Source organism: Chiloscyllium plagiosum, unplaced genomic scaffold, assembly GCF_037043375.1.
Source record: "Chiloscyllium plagiosum isolate Xiang-an unplaced genomic scaffold, Cpla_swu_hap1 HiC_scaffold_48, whole genome shotgun sequence".
NCBI lineage: Eukaryota > Metazoa > Chordata > Chondrichthyes > Orectolobiformes > Hemiscylliidae > Chiloscyllium > Chiloscyllium plagiosum.
This window is the reverse complement of record NW_028270186.1, coordinates 14,261,383-14,280,060: the sequence shown is the minus strand read 5'-3', so window position 1 is coordinate 14,280,060 and position 18,678 is coordinate 14,261,383. Positions and strand designations below refer to the sequence as shown.

General features: G+C 42.6%; 1 protein-coding gene across 3 annotated transcripts in view; it reads left to right on the top strand.

The window, feature by feature from the left end:
• LOC122543151 (deoxycytidine kinase 2-like) overlaps positions 1 to 18,678 on the top strand; it is a 30,574-nt gene that overhangs the window by 7,943 nt on the left and 3,953 nt on the right. For all 3 annotated transcript variants that reach the window (XR_006309935.2, XM_043681523.2, XM_043681527.2), the window contains 3 exons: positions 5,681 to 5,874; positions 10,211 to 10,358; positions 17,440 to 17,555. Coding sequence is in view for 2 of the 3 variants with exons in the window: in XM_043681523.2 (XP_043537458.1) it covers positions 5,681 to 5,874; positions 10,211 to 10,358; positions 17,440 to 17,555 (458 nt within the window). In the remaining variant the exon portion in view is untranslated. The remainder of the gene's footprint in view (positions 1 to 5,680; positions 5,875 to 10,210; positions 10,359 to 17,439; positions 17,556 to 18,678) is intronic.

Sequence of the window (18,678 nt, the reverse complement as noted above, 5' to 3'; positions counted from 1 at the left end):
TCAAATCTTGCATTCACTGAATCCAGGAGACAGTTTTATTTCTTTTAGGGCTCTCCCAAAGGGCTACCTTTTAGAAATTGGGACTTTTTAATTCTGACCAACTTATTTACTGAAAGATACATTCGGAGAAAGTGAGGACTGCGAATGCTGGAGATCAAAGTTGAAAGTGTGTTACTGGGAAAGCATAGCAGGTCAGGCAGCATCCGAGGAGCAGGCGAATCGACGTTTTGGACACAAGCCCTTCATGAAGAATAAGGCTTGTGGGTCGGGACTGAGAGATAAATGGGAGGGCGTTTGGGGTTGTGGGGAGGTAGCTGGGACAATAATAGGTGGATGAAGGTGAGGGAGAAGGTGATAGGTCAGAGGGGGGCAATGATTGACGGGTCCGGAGGACGGGTCCAAGTTGGAGGCTTGGTTCTGGGATAATATGGGGGCAGGGGAAATGAGGAAACTGTTGAAAGCCACATTTGTCCCGTGTGGTTGCAGGGTCCTAAGGTGGAAGATGAGGCGTTCCTCCTCCAGGCGTCGGGTGGTTACGGTTTGGCAGTGGTGGAGGCCCAGGACCTGCATGTCCTTGACGGAGTGGGAGGGGGAGTTGAAGTTGAAGTGGATGATACATTCGTATGGTAATGGTAATTTCTGTTGACACCTGGACACGTGTTTCTATTTGGACACAGCGAAGTAGAAATAAAAAAACTTTTATCAGTATTGTCAATAACTCTAAGAGAGGTGCAAGGCAGAAAATATAATTGAGAATCAACAGGAATACTGATGGTGTATGGGGAGGTGAAACAGCAAATCAGAGAAGCAAAGAAAAACCATGAGAAAAGACTATCAGCTAATATAAAAGGAAATCCCAAAAGCTTCTAGAGGCAAATAAGTCGTAAGAAGGTCGTTAAAGCCGGAGCAGGGCTTATGCGAGGCCAAAGGGAAGATTTGCATTGGAGGCAGGGGCATATCTCAGGTTTTAAGTGAACACGTTGCATTTGTCCTTGCAGAAGACGAGGATGCTGCCCAGGATAGTGGCAACAGAGGAGGAAATGTTCAAAATGAATAAGGCAGAAGTATTGAAGAGATTGTTAGGACATCATGTCAACAAGGCATTGGGGCTCGAGGAAATGCATTCAAGGATTTTGAAGGAAATGAGGGTGGAAATCTTGGGAGAAACCTTTCAGTCTTCTTGGACTTAAGGGTCGTGCCAGAAGACTGGAGAATTGCAAACATGGCCTTGTTCAAGAAAGATTATGAAGGTAATTACAGACCAGTTACTTGAACTTCGGTGATGAGGGAAAGTTGAGAAACAACTAATTAGGAGGAAATTAGTCGTCATGTAGAAAAAGGCGGGTTGATGAGGAAGTATCAGCATGCATTTCTGAAGGGAAAATCATGTTTAACTAATGTATCAGAGTTTTTGGAAGAGGTAACATAAAGGGGACAAGGCTCCATATGCATTATTGATATTGTATACATAGATTCCAGAAGGTTGGATAATGGACAGAGATCCGTAAGGATCTGAGTAGTGGGGGAGGCGTGGGGGTCACCTCTCCTTGAAGAAGGAGGTGAAAGCTGCAGCCCTTTTTATTTGAAACTGGTACAAACTCATATGCATTTAAAATGACTTTTTTCTCCTCCTCATACTCCCCAGATACCTCCTCTGATCGTGATGAAAAGATTTCACTATCCCTACCTACAAGTTTTGTTTGGATGGCCATTTGTTTAGCCATCTTTTCAAATGAGATGAAAAAGGCTTCCACGGTCCTTCTCATTAAATTTAGGCAATGTTTGGACATCTTTCAACAGTTTCTCACTAGGCTTCTGACTACCATGAGCTTGCTTATCCTCACTCTCTTCGTCACTGAGCGTACCTTCAGCCTTATCTCCATCCTTTTAAGCTGACTTTCCTATTTAAGTGTCAGTTTCTGATGTTCAAACGCGCTCTCTTTTTCTTTCTCTTCTGCTCAAGCCCTTCGTTCTTTTTCTTTCTCTCCTGTTTTTAACCGTAGCTCAAACTGTTTTCTGCTGCCCTTTCCTTATCTCTCGTCTCGAACTCAAGTTGCTTCATTTGCAGTTGAAGTTTTGCCATCACTACAGATTCTCCAGCATGTTTAAATGCTGAGCTACTGCTGTAATTATTTTTCCTTTCCTCACAGAAGCAAGCAGTTCCAACCCCAGCTTCTCTGCTAATTCCTGCAACTTGGTTTTATTCACCTTTTGCAAAACTTCCAAAGTCACTGCATCCACTTCCAGAAATCTTTTGGTGACTGAAAGAACCATTACTATCCCAAAACTTGTCTCCCGAACCAAACCAACCCCCCGACATAAAGACACTAGCACCTACCACTCACGGTTTAAAATCTCACAAATAGCCCGCCATCTGTTATGGACTAGGCCTGACCACTCAAGACATTCTGAAGCAGGCCGTCCAGACCATAACTTTGCAATTTGTTTTGGTAAGTGCACAGTGAAAATTACCCGGATAGAGTTAGCTAGGTTGACTACCAGGTTTTAAAACAGACAAAAATTTACTCTCAGAATTACACAATGAAACACAAAGAACAGAATGAAGAACCCCTACAGAATTCAGTCTATCCAAAACAGACTTAATTATGCTATTCCGAATATATACAACAATGCCAACAAACAAACTGCCTTAAACACAGTAAAAATGAAACAAAGACTGACAGGTTGAGGTTAGAAGGGCAGTAGGAGAGAGAGTCTAGCAGCCTGTTTCCACACAGCCCACAGCTGAACTCCCTCATTAGTTCTGGACTGAACTGCTAAGCTCGAGAGTTGGTCATGCTCCCTTGACTGATACAAGTTACTTCTAAAAACATAAAAGCTTCGGCCTGAAGTCTCACCTGTTTACGTATAAACAAAAAGCCTCTCTATACCTTTTAATCTCTGAACCAAACCAGACATTTCGGAGTCTGGAATGTTTTATGACCCCTCTGAAAAAAAAGGATCCTTGAGAAAAGGAAAAGCTTTTAAAAAAAGGACCAGTTTTGTGGAACTCCAGAAGGACTTTGATAAGTAGTGGAATGGGCGGATAAGTGGCAAATGACATTCAATGTCGAGAAGTGTGAGGTGATGCATTTTGCTCAGAAGAGCATTGAGAGACAATATAAAATAGTGGGTACAATTCAAAAGGAGGTGCAGGACCAAAGACCTGGAGGTGTACATACACAGACAGTGGCAGAACAAGTGGAGGGAGCAGTAAATAAAGTGAACATTGTTCTCAGCTTTATTATTAGAGTGAAGGACATTTAACTTATACCAGACACTTGCTAGAACTCAGCTGGAGTATTGTGTGCTATGTGTTGTGAGTGCCACATCACAGGAAAGATGTGAATCAATTGGAGATAAGTTTCCAATAATATTTCCAGTGATGAAAATTTTCAGTTATAATGGTAGATTGAAGAACTTGAGCCTGTTCTTGGAGAGAAGACGGTCAAAAGAAGATTTAATAGAGATATTCAAAATCAGGAGCAGGCTGGATAAAGTAGATTCAGAGAAGTTGTTCCCACTCACAAAAGAACGAGAGGGCCTAGATTAGCAGTGATGCGCAAGTGAGGCAAGGTGATGTGAGCAATAACTTTATCACATTGTGAGTAGTTCGGGTGGGAATGCATTGTCTGAGGGAGGCTCAAGAGTGAGACCAGGGCAGCCTGGCATTATAGAAACATTTCCTCAAACATTTCCGCCCTTTTACTGACAGGGAACCATCTCTGTGCTTGGTTGCTCCTAAGATTGAATTTTCATGTGAATTTTGGGAGGGTTTTGGGGTAGATTTTCTGGTCACTCTGCATGCTGTGAGTACAGATTGAGTCGTAAGTCTGGTGATTCTTCTTCTTAAACAATTTGCCAGAATAAACCAAAGTATTAAACTTGAACCTCAAATGAAATTGTAACATTTTGCAATATCACACTGTTGCCTGCTTCTTGAACCAAAATACTTACATACACACTTAATAATAAAACTTGTGAAATGAACAAGAGATTTTATTTGGGACTTGTTAATTTGGCTTTATTGCAGCTATGATTTGAAATTTTGGCGAGACTTCCTCTGAGAAAATGAAAGGACAAGCATGCGTTATAGACATTACATCTTGGCAGGATTGCAAATTTGAAAAGAAAATGCACCTTACTAAAATACAGTAATACCTTGCATTCTGTAGACCTAGGTGCTATTCATTGTTTTTTTCCTGAGGTTGCAAGGAGTTGATGAGCTATAGCATCACTGAATTATCTCTAATCAAGGTATGATTGATTTTTTTTTAATAAACTGGGTCAGAACACTACTTTGAGATCATTGATTGCAGGTCCAAAAAAATTCCAGAAGTTGCTACTTTCTGCAATTATGTGGCTAGGCGGTGGTACTGCTGTGTCTGAGTCAGAAAACTGTGTTCTCCTGCCACTGTGTCAAGCGCAAAGAAGTTATTAACATGACAGGACACTCTTGAGATCTAATGTTTCATGGGAAAAGTTAATACTTTTGTGTGCGAGTGTAGTTGTGACAAAAGCAAGGAACCCCGTTGTTAAACCCGAGATGAATTTATAAAAATCCTTGTTATCTCTCTCTGTCTCAAAGTGCTTCACATGAAGAATCAACCAAACAGTTTGAGTTAATTTCTTGGAAACAATTGAAAATTCGATTCAGGGGAGGTTCATATGTTGCATTGTATCCAACAGTGAACCTTTCATGTTCCCAGATACTACAGCCATTTTAACTTTGCGATTACGGAGGTTACTGAAGTGAACGCAGTACATTCACTGCCCAAATTTTCACCAGCAATGTTGAGCCACCAAATTGCATGAAATCACATCTGTGTTCACATGCGTGAGCCTGTAACTTATTTGAAGAATTGACTCCTCCGTTAAACTTATAACTTTCAATTTGTTGCAATGACTCTACTTCTACTTTAGAAGATGAATAACAATAAGCAAAACATTTCTGAAATTTCTTAGCAGTGAAACATGAAAAGGTAAATATTGTGTCTCTTTGTTAATATGAACAAGAAGATTGAAAGCATGAGACAATATAATATTCATATCAAAGATATGTCTATGTTTGCACAGAGGTAAATATTCAATTCATGTAAGGTTTCTGAAATTGTAAAATAGGAGAGTTAATGGGGGAAATCAGAAACCTGAATTCAAGGAGGAGGCAAGAGTGCAGAACTCAGGAGAGGTTACTAAAATCTCCAGCACAGACATAAATAGGAGAGCAAATGGAAAGGGTTAGCCATCAAACTTCAAGCACACTGCACATTGAGAAGAGGGGCGGTGAATACAGGACTGATGGGGTTATATCTGAATGCACGCAGTGTAAAGAATAAGGTAAATGAGCTTGTGGCACAGATCGAAATTGGCTGGTATGACATGGTGGACATCACAGTGACGTTACTGCAAGGGGATCAGGACTGGGAGCTGAATATTCAAGGATATACATCCTATCGAAAAGATAGGCAGGTTGGGGCAGAGGGGGTGGAGTTGTCTTATTATTGAGAGTGGACTGGGAAAATCTGGTTGGTAGTGAATTGCAAGAAAAGGGATTTGTGGAATGTCTACGAGATAGCTTTTGGAAGTGCTGACTCAGCAGATGCAAATGTGCAATATTTTCCATTGTATTTCAGTATTCAGCTATCACAGTTTTTATTAACAAATGTTTGTTGTTCCCCAGGAGCTGTCTTCCACACAAAAGACTGCTGGTAACCTACTTCAGATGTTGTATCAGGATCCCCACCGTTGGTCCTATACCTTTCAGTCATACTCCTGTATGAGCCGAATCAAGGTCCATTTGGCACCAGTATCTCCCAGACTACTAAGTGCAGAACAACCAGTGCAGATATTTGAAAGATCAGTCTACAGTGACAGGTAACTACATGGCTACAGTGTTGACTCTTAATGCTTTCGACTTGGTGTGTCCACCAAAATGGAGTGAGAAGTGCAAAACTTCAGTCACCATCTATTTCAGTGGAATACCTCAGTGCCTCATTGGTGACTTCTCTGTTTTATTGAATGTATCCAGGAAAGACATAGTTAATCTTTTCGATCTTAAAGACATCAAGGAGTGGGAGGACAAAGTGGGAATGTGACATTGAGGTAGAGGATCAGCTATGATAATATTGAATAACAGAGCAGGCTCAAAGTGCCAAATAGCCTATTCCTGCTCCTAGTTTATTTGTTTCATTATGAGTTAACTACACTGAGACCGGTATCCTGTCACCAAGTTACCCTTTATTTACACATGAATGGTCCTTGACCCTCATATTACCTCTTCAGCTCACAGAATGTCAGCATCTCTAATGCTCCCTTTTCTAGCTTATCAGCCAGGGCTGCCTGATTGGACCACATTAACAGCTTCAGTTAGGGACCTCAGATTCTATGAGGTCCACTGACTGATCTCATTACAATCACGACACATTCCACTTATTGTCGTGAAGTGGGTAATTATGGATTTTTTTTGAGTTATCATTTGCATCTGTGAAATCCACAAGTAGCATAGTGGCAGTTTCCCTGGATCATTGATCCTAAGACCCAGGATAATAGTCTGGGAAGATGGGTTCCAAACTAAGGCAGCTGGTGGAATTCAGTTACTTAATCAAGCTGGATGGTTTGATGGGAAGATTATTGGGAAACAAAACCTGCCCTGAAAAGCTAGTGTCATGAACACTGACCAAGAAACTATCAGATGATCATTTAAAAATGTCACTGGTTCACTAATATCCTTCAGGGAAGGAAATCCTCTGTTTTAAACTTGGTCTGGTCTACAGAGCAACACTGCTTGGGGTCTGACCTCGTCCATAACATGTCCCACAGGTCAATTGAGTAATATCCTGGAAATATCATACTCTCTGCACCCGATGTTCAACAGACAATGGATCATATATATTCTTCACCATCCCTGTCTGAGCCACTTTTCCATGGACAGAGCAGATCCACCATAGAGAGTGGCAGCATTGATGACTGTTGGAAAGGAGTTACCATCTGAATACTTGACGTTGACTTTGAACCTCATGATTTGGGAAGGGAAATCTGTTGATTACCATCCATCCTGCCTCTGTTGAGGAACTAACATTATCCCATGTTGAACACAACTTTGAAAGTCATTGAGGGTGGCAAGGACAGAGAATGTCCTCTTGGCAGGGACAGTCATGTCCATCTCAAGAGTGGCTCAGTAGCATTACTAAAAACTGAACTGACCGAGTCCTGAAGACTCTTCTGGTCGTTGGTCACTCAGCTTATCCATCAAAATAACAGCACCATCCTTGTAGAGATGAAATCCCGCATTCACGTTAACAGTACCATCCGTCATGTTATCTAGCACAACAGTACCATACTAAATGGGATACACTGAGAGCACTTAAACTGCTCAGACCTCTGCAATACTGGGTACTTGATCTTCAGGGAAATGATAGTGAAAGTTTCTTTCAACACATAAGAAACAAATGAGAGGCAAAAGTAGAAATTAGGCTGCTCCAAATTGATGCTGGAAGGCTTGTGATGGGAGATAAGGAAATAGCTGAATAACTTAATGAATACTTTGTGTCAGTCTTCACCATGGAAGACGTGAGAAATATGCCAACATTTAAGGAGAGTCAAGGACCAGAGTTGAGTATGGTCGCCATTACAAAAGAGAAAGTGCTAGAAAAGCTAAAAGGTCTAAAAACTGATAAATCTCCTGGCCCCGATGGGCTACATCCTCAAGTTCTGAGGGAGGTGGCTGAGGAAATAGCAGAGGCGTTGATTGTGATCTTTCAAAAATCACTGGACTCAGGGAAAGTCCCAGATGATTGGAAAATGGTTATTGTAACCCCCTTATTCAAGAAAGGATCAAGACAAAAGATGGAAAATTATAGGCCAATTAGCCTAACCTCAGTTGTAGGTAAAATTCTAGACTCTATCGTTAAGAATGAGATTTCTAAATTCTTGGAAGTGCAGGGTCGGATTAGAACAAGTCAGCATGGATTTAGTAAGGGGAGGTCGTGCCTGACAAACCTGTTAGAATTCTTTGAAGAGATAACAAGTAGGTTAAACCAGGAAAACCCAGTGGATGTTATCTACCTAGATTTCCAAAAGGCTTTTGATAAGGTGCCTCATGGGAGGCTGCTGAGTAAGGTGAGGGCCCGTGGTGTTCGAAGTGTGCTATTGGCATGGATTGAGAATTGGCTGTCTGACAGAAGGCAGAGAGTTGGGATACAAGGTTCTTTTTCGGAATGTGACAAGTGGTGTCCCACAAGGTTCAGTGTTGGGGCTGCAGCTGTTCACTTTATATATTAATGATCTGGATGAAGGGACTGGGGCCATTCTAGTGAAGTTTGGCGATGATACGAAATTAGACGGATAGGTAGGTGGTTCTGAGGAGGTGGGGAGGCTGCGGAAAGACTTAGACAGCCTAGGAGAGTGAAGATTAAAGTGCTGGAAAAGCGCAGCAGGTCAGGCAGCATCTGAGGAGCAGAACAATTGACGTTTTGCCCAAAACGTCGATTTTCCTGTTCCTTGGATGCTGTCTGGCCGGCTGTGCTTTTCCAGCACCACTGTAATCTTGACTGTAATCTCCAGCATCTACAGTACCCATTTCTGCCTAGTTTAGGAGAGTGATCCAAGACATGGCTGATGAAATTCAATGAGAGCAAATGCAAGGTCTTGCACTTTGGAAGTAAGAATGCAGGCATGGATTATTTTCTAAACAGTGAGAAAATTCATGAAGCCAAAGTACAAAGGTACCTAGGAGTGCTCGTCCAGGATTCTCTAAAGGTTGACTTACAGATTGAGTCTGTGGTTAAGAAAGCAAATGTAATGTTGTCACTTACCTCAAGAAGGTTCGAATGTAAAACCAGCGATGTGCTACTGAGACTTTATAAAGCTCTAGTTAGGCCCCATTTAGAATGCTGCAACCAATTCTGGTCCCCACACCTCAGGAAGGATATACTGGCACTGGAGCGTGTCCAGCAGAGATTCACACGGATGATCCCTGGAATGGTAATGAACGGCTGAGGATCCTGGGATTGTGTTCATTAGAGTTTAGAAGGTTGAGGGGAGATCTAATAGAGACTTACAAAATAAAGTGTGGCTTAGAAAGGATGGATGCTGGGAGTTTGTTTCCATTAGGCGGGGATACTAGGACCTGTGGGCACAGCCTTAGAATTAGAGGGAGTCAGTTTAGAATGGAAAAGAGGAGACATTCAGCAAGAGAGTGGTGGGTCTGTGGAATTCATTGTCACGGAGTGCAGTGGAGGCCGGGACATTATTTGTCTTCAAGGCAGAGATTGATAAATTCTTGATCTTGCAAGGAATTAAGGGCTATGGGGAGTGTGCGGGTAAGTGGCGTTGAAATGCTCATCAGCCATGATTGATTGGCGGAGTGGATGCATTGGGCCAACTGGCCTTACTTCCACTCCTGTGTCTTATGGTCTTATGGATACGTGCAAGCATTGTAACGAGTTGTCCTCTGTGAAAAACAGAGCCAACCTCTACTTGCTTCCTCTGGACTGTCAAAATTAGAACCTTGCAGCCACTGCCAACAGCATACTCTTAATATTGATACTTTTCTGAACATCACCATGAGCAACGAGTTGTACATAGCTCCTGATAAGTAAGATTACTGTGAAGTTTAAGGGCTGTTTCCCGAGCTGTCTTTTCTCTTTCTTTAACTTCTTGAATGAAACATGGCTCCATTATAGAATTGTCCAACAGAACCAAACTCACTTTTTGTAATCTCTGAGGCTCAACACTTATTTGGAACAATGTTTAATCAAGGAAGCCAAAACTGACCCCCCACCACCCTCCTTCAGCATCCAGTATCTGCATTTTCTATTGTATATTGAAGAGGAAATAGAATTGTAGTTGACTTTTTTCCTGTCCTCCCCTGAGCCATGGTGTAATTGATGTTGTTTTGAGTAACCTTACTGCTGCCATAGCATAAAATAACTATTGTACAGAGGGGATTGAATTTGACCCTTGACCTGCTGTATTACTCAGCTGCTTTATGAATCAAGACACTGAACAATAGAGAATCCCTTCAAGGCTTCAATTGACTTTCCAACTTAAAATTAATTATTTCATCGACAGCTCGGATCTGCTGGAATAACCACCTGACTGGAAATTTGCAAGATGCTTGCAGAAGTTCCAGAGTCGAACTATACATTTCTCTGGTTGTTTTAAGGATTAAGAAACCTGAATTGAGTCATGTTTATGGTTCTCTATGCAGATATGTATTTGCATCCAATCTATATGAAATTGGTTGGTTGAATGAGATTGAATGGACCGTCTACCAGGACTGGCACACGTACCTTCTCAACCAATTTGGGAGTCGAGTGGCTTTGGAAGGAATTATCTACCTTCAGGCATCTCCTGAAGTAAGTTACGTGCTGAAGTCGAACAACACTGACTAATCATTTTTGATTTTGATGTTTTAACGTGCATAATTAATCAAATGGTATTGTGAAATCTGAGAGGGTATGTTTAAGCTTACAATGTGACCTATTTGGCACTTCCCACACTTCTGTGAAGGAAATTTGATGCGGGCAAATGCAACCAAATTAAATCTTTAAGTGAAAGGAACAAGAAAACGAGTGGTGGTGACTGTATGCAGAGTTCCACTCTATCATGCTAATACTGGGAAGGCAAACACAGGGAATTAGAAATGCAAGACATAAAGGTACAGCTGCAATTATGGGTGACGTTAATCTGCATATAAATGGACAAAATTAAATTCCGTAACAATACCATTTGAGGAGCAATTCCCAGAGTGTGTACAGGGAATGTTTTCTGGATCAGTGCATTCAGGAATGAATTAGAGAACAGGCCATCCTAGACTGGGCATTGTGCAATGGGAAAGGACTAATTGACATTCTAGCTGTGTGAGGACTCTTGGGGAAGAGTGACTATAATATGACAGAATTCCTCATTAATATGGAGAGTGATGTAGATGACTCCGAGACCAGGGTCTTGGACCAATACAAAGGAAAGTTTTCATGGTATGAGGCACGAGCTGGCCCTCATAAATTGGGGAATGTTATTGAAAGAGATGATGGTGGATAGTCAACGGTAGAAAATAAAAAGAGCATTTGGATGACCTGGAACAGTTGTTCATTCCTGTCTGGCATAAAAGGAAAAGGGGAAAGGTAGTCTGACCATGGTCAACAAGTGAAATTAGGTTCGTATTAGATCAAAGAAGGTGTATACAAATTGACTACAAAAAGCAGCAGATCTGAGGATTGGGTGCAATTTAGATTGCAGCAAAGGAGGACAAAAAGATAAATTAAGAGGGAGAAAATAGAATAAGTTTGGGGAGAGCATGAACACTGATTGTAAAAGCTTCCATAGATATGTGAAGAGGAAAAAGGAAGTGAAAACAAATATAAGTCCTTTATACTGGATTGGAATGGTGCTGGAAAAGCACAGCAGTTCAGGCAGCATCTGAGGAGCAGGAAAATAGACGTTTCGGGCAAAAGCCCTTCATCAGGAATAGAGGCAGAGTGGCTGAAGGGTGGAGAGATAAATGAGAGGAGGGTGGGGAGAAAGTAGCATAGAGTACAATAGGTGAGTGGGGGTGGGGATGAAGGTGATAGGTCAGGGAGGAGGGTGGAGTGGATAGGTGGAAAGGAAGATAGGTCGGACAAGTCATGGGGACAGTGCTGAGCTGGAAATTTGGAACTGGGGTGATGTGGGGGAAGGGGAAATGAGGAAACTAGTGAAGTCCACATTGATGCCCTAGGTATGAAGTGTTCTGAGGTGGAAGATGAGGCGTTCTTCCTCCAGGTGTCAGGTGGTGAGGGAGTGGCAGTGAAGGAGGCCCAGGACCTCCATGTCCTCGGCTGAATGGGAGGGGGAGTTGAAATGTTGGGCCACAGGGCGGTGTGGTTGATTGGTGCGGGTGTCCCGGAGATGTTCCCTAAAGTGCTTTGCTAGGAGGTGTCCAGTCTCCCCAATGTAGAGGAGACCGCATCGGGAGCAACAGATACAATAAATGATATTGATGCATGTGCAGGTAAAACTTTGATGGATGTGGAAGGCTCCTTTGGGGCCTTGGTTGGAGGTGAGGGAGGAGGTGTGGGCACAGGTTTTGCAATTCCTGCGGTGGCAGGGGAGGTGCCAGGATGGGACGGTGGGTTGTTGGGGGGCGTGGACCTGACCAGGTAGTCACAGAGGGAACGGTCTTTGCAGAAGGCGGAAAGGGGCGAGGAGGGAAATATATCCCTGGTGGTGGGGTCCGTTTGGAGGTGGCGGAAATGTCGTCGGATGATTTGGTTTATGTGAAGGTTGGTAGGGTGGAAGGTGAGCACCAGGGGGTTCTGTCCTTGTTATGATTGGAGGGATGGGATCTGAGGGCAGAGGTGCGGGATGTGGACGAGATGCGTTGGAGGGCATCTTTAACCACGTGGGAAGAGGTGTAATCCAGGTAGCTGTGGGAGTCGGTGGGTTTGTAAAAAATGTCGGTGTCAAGTCGGTCGTCATTAATGGAGATGGAGAGGTCCAGGAAGGGGAGGGAGGTATCAGAGATGGTCCAGGTAAATTTAAGGTCAGGGTGGAATGTGTTGTTAAAGTTGATGAATTGCTCAACCTCCTCGCGGGAGCACGAGGTGGTGCCAATGCAGTCATCAATGTAGCGGAGGAAGAGGTGGGGAGTGGTGCCGGTGTAACTACACAAGATGGACTGTTCTACGTAGCCAACAAAGAGACAGGCATAGCTGGGGCCCATACGGGTGCCCATGGCTACCCGTTTGGTCTGGAGGAAGTGGGAGGATTCGAAGGAGAACTTGTTAAGAGTGAGGACCAGTTTGGCCCAACGAATGAGAGTGTCGGTGGAAGGGTACTGTTGGGAACGTCGGGAGGGGAAGAAATGGAGGGCTGGGAGGCCCTGGAAATGGCTGATAGAGGTGTAGAGGGATTGGATATCCATGGTGAAGATGAGACGTTGGGGGCTGGGGAAACGGAAGTCTTGGAGGAGGTGGAGAGCATGGGTGGCGTCTCGAACGTAAGTCCCTTCTAGTGAGACACAGGCAAAGTTATAATGAGGAACAAAGAGCTGGCAGACAAAGTAAATAAATGCTTTGGTTCTGTCTTCACAATGGAAGATACAAATAACACCCCAAATATGTTGGGGAACATAGGTTTTCATGAGAGGGAGGAAATGAAGGGAATAATATTCGTTGAGAAATTGTATTGGGAAATTTGAAGTGATCCAATGCTGATAAATCCTGAGGGTCTGATAATCTACATTGAGTGAACATAAGGAAGTGGCTGCAGAAATAATTATTTCTGGTCATCTTTCAGGTATTTTGTCATGACTGGGACAGTTTCTCTGGATTTGGAGCATAACCAATGTAACTCCACTGTTGAAAGGAGGAGGTAGAGAGAAAATGGAAACATTAACTGGCTTGCATGGCATTGGTCCTTAGACTCAAAGAATGCCTACAGTGCAGAAAGAAGCCATTCTGCTTCTTGAGTCTTGACCAACCCTCGCACCCATACCCAATTCTACTGTATCCCCAAAACCCTGCATTTACTAAGGCTAATCCACTTAGCCTGTACATCCCGGGACACTATGGACAATTTAGCATGGCCAATCCACTTAGTTGGACTGTAGGAGGAAATCAGAGCACCGGGGGGAAACACATGCAGACATGGGAAGAATGTGCAAATTCCACACAAGACAGTCATTCAAGGCTGGAATCAAATCCAGGTCCCTGGTGCTGTGAGGCAGCAGTGCTACCTAATGAGTCACCATAATGCCCTTTTTTTCGCTGTCGCCCCGGATGACCTGTTAGCCTCCTCCTATTTCAGTTCAGCTCCTTTATATAACTGTTGATATCCCCAATTTACACCCTTTAATGTCCCCATTGCTGGAATCTAGTATGAAAGATATACTAGCAGACCACTTGGAAAACACTGGTAGGATTGAACGTAGCCAACATAGATTTATGTAAGGGAAACTGGTTGACAAATCAATTGGAATTTTTTGAGGATTTCTTGTCGAATTGAGCGTGGGACAGGTGGATTTGGTTCACTTGGACTTCCAATAAGGTCCACAACAATTTAGTATCTAAATATATAATACATGGGCCTGGGGGTTGTGTAGAGAACCAGAAAAAGAACTGGTTGGCAGGCAGAAATCAAAGAATAGGAATAACAGATCTTTGCCTGAGTGGCACGCAGTGACTAATGGGATACTGGACTGATCAAAGCTTGGACTCTGCTCTTTACAATATAATTATTTAGATGAGGGAACTAGATGTAATATTTCCAAGTGTATAGACTACATGACGCTGGGTAGAAGGGTGAGCTATGAGGAAGATATAAAGATGCTTTAATGTCATTTGGACAAGTTCAGTAAGTGGGGAAATGCTTGCTAGATGAAATGTAACAGGGAAACATATGAGGTTATCCAGTTTAGGAGCATGAACAAGAAGGCAGATTATGACCTAAATTGTGATAAATTGAAAAGGGGAAGGTGCAGCGAACACTGGGTGTCATTTTTCATCAGTTACTGAAAGTAAGCATGCAGATGCAGCAGATGCTGAAAAGGTCAAGTGGTATGTTGACCTTGATAGTGAAAGGATTCAAGTACAGGATCAGGGAGGTCTTGGGGCAATTGTACAGGGCCTTGGTGAGACTACACCTGGTGTTATAGGTGCAATTTTTGTCGTCTTATCTGAGGTAGGGTGTTCCTGCTGTGGAGGGAGTGCAGCAAAGGTTTCCCAGACTGATCCTTGGGATGGCAGGACTGACATATAAAGAAAGACTAGATTGGTTAGGATTATATTAATTGCGATTTAGAAGAGTAAGGGCGGATCTCCCAGAAACCTGTAAAATTTGAACGGGGCGAGACAGAGTAAATGCAAGAATGATATTCCTGATGACCATGGAATCCAGAACCAAGGGTCACAGTTTAAGCATATGGGGAAGGCCATTTAGGACTGAGATGAGGAGAGTGGACACTTTGAGAGTGGACAGTGGATGAGGTCAAAACATTGAATGCTTTGAAGAAGGAATTAGATTCATCGGCTAAATCAAAGGCTAGTGGAAGAAAATGAGAACAGGATACTGTTTTGATCATATTAAATTGTGAAGCAAGTTCAAATCACTGAATGGTCTACTCCTGCTCCTAGTTTCAATACATTCCCTCACAAACATCTGTTTTCAACACCAGGACAACTTTCCTGATCATGTATTTCACCTTGACATTTTTTGTCCCTTATAGAGTCATAGAGTTGGACTGCATGGAAACAGACCCGTCCATGCTAACCAGATATCCCAACCTAATCTAGTCCCATTCACCAGCACTTGGCCCATTTCCCTCTAAACCCTTCCTATTCATATACCCATTCAGATGCCTTTTAAATGCTGCAATTGTACCAGCCTCCACCACTTCCTCTGGCAGCTTATTCCATACACGCACCACCCTCTGTATGAAAACATTTCCCCTTAGGTCCCTTTTAAATTTCTCTCATAAAAACAGCCTCAAATCCCTTAGTCTGTCCTCGTAAGATCTTCCCTCCATACCAGGCAACATCCTCGTAAATTAGATTAGATTAGATTAGATTAGATTACAGTGTGGAAACAGGCCCTTCGGCCCAACAAGTCCACACCGACCCGCCGAAGTAAAACCCACCCATACCCCTACATTTACCCCTTACCTAGCACTACGGGCAATTTAGTATGGCCAATTCACCTGACCCTGCACATCTTTGTGATGTGGGAGGAAACCGGAGCACCCGGAGGAAACCCACGCAGACACGGGGAGAACGTGCAAACTCCACACAGTCAGTCGCCTGAGGCGGGAATTGAACCCGGGTCTCTGGCGCTGAACCCTTTCCAAATCTTCCATATCCTTCCTATAATGTGACCAGACCTGCACGCAATACTCCAAGTGCAGTTTTGTTCGTAGTCTATTTATAAAATCCTTTTGGATTTTCCTTAACCCTATTTGCTAAAGCAACCTCGTGTCCCCTTTTTGCCCTCCTGATTTCCCTCTTCAGTATACTCCTACTGCCTTTATACTCTTCTAAGGATTGACTCGATCGTTGCTTTCTGTACCACCCATGCTGAACATAATCCCAAGCTAAACTAGTCCCATCTGCCTTTTCCTGGCCCACATCCCTCCAAGTCTTTCCTATTTGTGTACCTCTCCAAATATCTTTTAAACACTGTAATTGTGCCTACATCCACCACTTCCTCAGGAAGTTCATTCCACATGTGAACCACCCTCTGGAAAAAATTTGCCCCTTTTTCAATCTCTCTCCTTTCACTTTAAAAATGTGGTGCCGGTCTTGAAATCCCCGATCCTAGGGAAAAGACCTACTGTTAACCCTACATTTACCTGGTATGATTTTACAAACTTCTATAAGGTCACCTGTCAACCTCCTGTGCTCGAGTGAAACAAGTCCCAGCTTTGCAGGTTTCCTTTATAACTCAAACTTTCTGTATCCATCCTGGTAAATCTCTTCTGACCCTCTCCAGCTTAATAATATCCTTCCTACAACTGGGCGACCTATCTTTTGTGAACTTTTTGTGAACTTTAATATTAGGTACCTAGTCCTTTCCACAATTGCCACTATATAATACTCCCACATCGCCATTTACATGTAGGTCACAAACTTTGTTCACCAGACAAACGTGAATCTGTTGTCACAATCTTTGTACAGGGTGTAAATGAGAAACATTAAGAGTACTGTGCACTTGTCTGGACTCCATGTTTCAGTAGAGATGGAGTGAGAGAACAGAAGATCAAACAAGATGGGCAAAATTGCTACCAGACGTAAAAGGTGATATCTATCTGGAAAGACTGAAAAGCCTGGAGCTCTTTTCTGTGGAAAATAAAAGGCTGAGAAGTTACCAGGAGGTCTTTAAAACTATGTAAGAGTTTAGGTGGGTAAATGTAAAGAAAATGTCAACAACCTGGAGTCATAAGAATAAAATATAAATATTGACTAAAAAGGAAGCAATGTTGGAAGTGTTTTCTTGCATTTGAAGAAACTGTTGAGTGGTGTTTTTAATGGGATCAGTGCATGGTGAACTTATCTCTCACGTCTTATTTACATAAATGGGCTGGACTCTGAAATCACCTGCACAGTTGTTGCATTTATGAATGATACTAAAGTAAGCAATACATTGAAAATGAGACTGCAGTGGGATATTTTCAAAGATACCTGTTTAATTGGTGAAAATCACAAATAAAAATGAAGCTTATGACTCAACGCTGCGAAGTTTGCTCAACAGGAGGAGGAAAAGTTTCTGATCACACTTACCTACGTTTACAATGAGAGACTTTTCCCATATGATAGTGTTAAGTCTTGTTCCCCAAAGTGACATGAATTTTGACCAAAGAAAATTGGTACATTTAACTGGTAATTAGAAATATGGAGTTACATGCATTATTTGAACTGTTTTCTGTCTCTGAAAGATTTTGAGAGAACCGTCATTTCTTTTCCATAGAAGTGTTTGGAAAGATTACACCGAAGAGGTAGAGATGAAGAAAAGGAAATTCAGCTGGAGTACCTGAAACAGCTCCATTCACAACATGAAAACTGGCTTGTGAAACGCTGCACAGAGTAAGTGGTTTTGATTCTAATTCTTCTGTTCTTTTGTGTTTAATTTCATGGCAAATTACAAATTCTAATGACTGCTGATGAAAATGAACTCAACATTGAGTTCTTCAATTTCAAGTAACCTCCCTTGCCTTCCCCCGACTCTCTTCTCAACCCCTCCTTCTTCCTTCCACTCCTCTTGGCCACCTACCGGATTCATTCCTCCCATTGACCAACCAGGTCATACCCTTTACCTGCTTTCACCACCCTGCCTGCGTCACCTCCTTTATCTGCAGCTCTTCCTACACTCACTCCCAGTCCTGAAGAAGGTTTACACCCAAAACGTTGACTTCTGCACCTCCTGACGCTGCCTGGCTTGCTGTGTTCTCCCAGCCTCCTCCTTGTCTGCCACTGATCAAAATGGGATGATTTCTTTGTTCCCTGAACCTTAACTTATTGGTTCTTCCTGCCATTTTGCTATTCTTTTTCTGCTTTGCTTTTCAAAAACGCACAATTCAACAACTGAGTCTGCAAAAATGCAGCTTAATGCCCAGAATTCTGTAAAAGTTAAATCATTGAATGATACGTCAGACTAGAGTTGTCCAGTGAGTCCCACTCTGCTGCAGCTTCCTTCTTTCCCTGGAAAATTTTCCTTTGCAATATTTAGCCAATCCTCTTTCAAAAATTATTATTGAATCTGCAAATGCCACACTTTTAGAGAATGCATTCCAGATCAATTTGCTGTGATACCCTTGGTGCCACTGACATTTCATTGTGTCTTCTCTCTGTTCTGTCACTAGAACTATCACTATTTCCTGCATTTGTGATTTTGTATCTCTGTGTCAAATCACCTCTTGGTATACGGTGCTCCAAGGAGAACAAGTTTTCTGGGCTACCTCCAGGGCAACTTTTCCACAAAATTAAATGGAACAATCAGATGTTGTGTATTTAGTCAGTTTAGCATAATTTCCCTATTTTTGAACTCTCCTTCTAAAATCATAAGAAATAGGAGCAGGTGATGCCATTATCCGACTTGAACCTGCTGCACCTTTCAATGTGCTCATAGCTGATGCGGCCTTAACTTGGCTTCCTTGAATGGTTTGTGTCCTGACTCTCTGGACTCCTTTGTCACTCAAACACTCTCCAA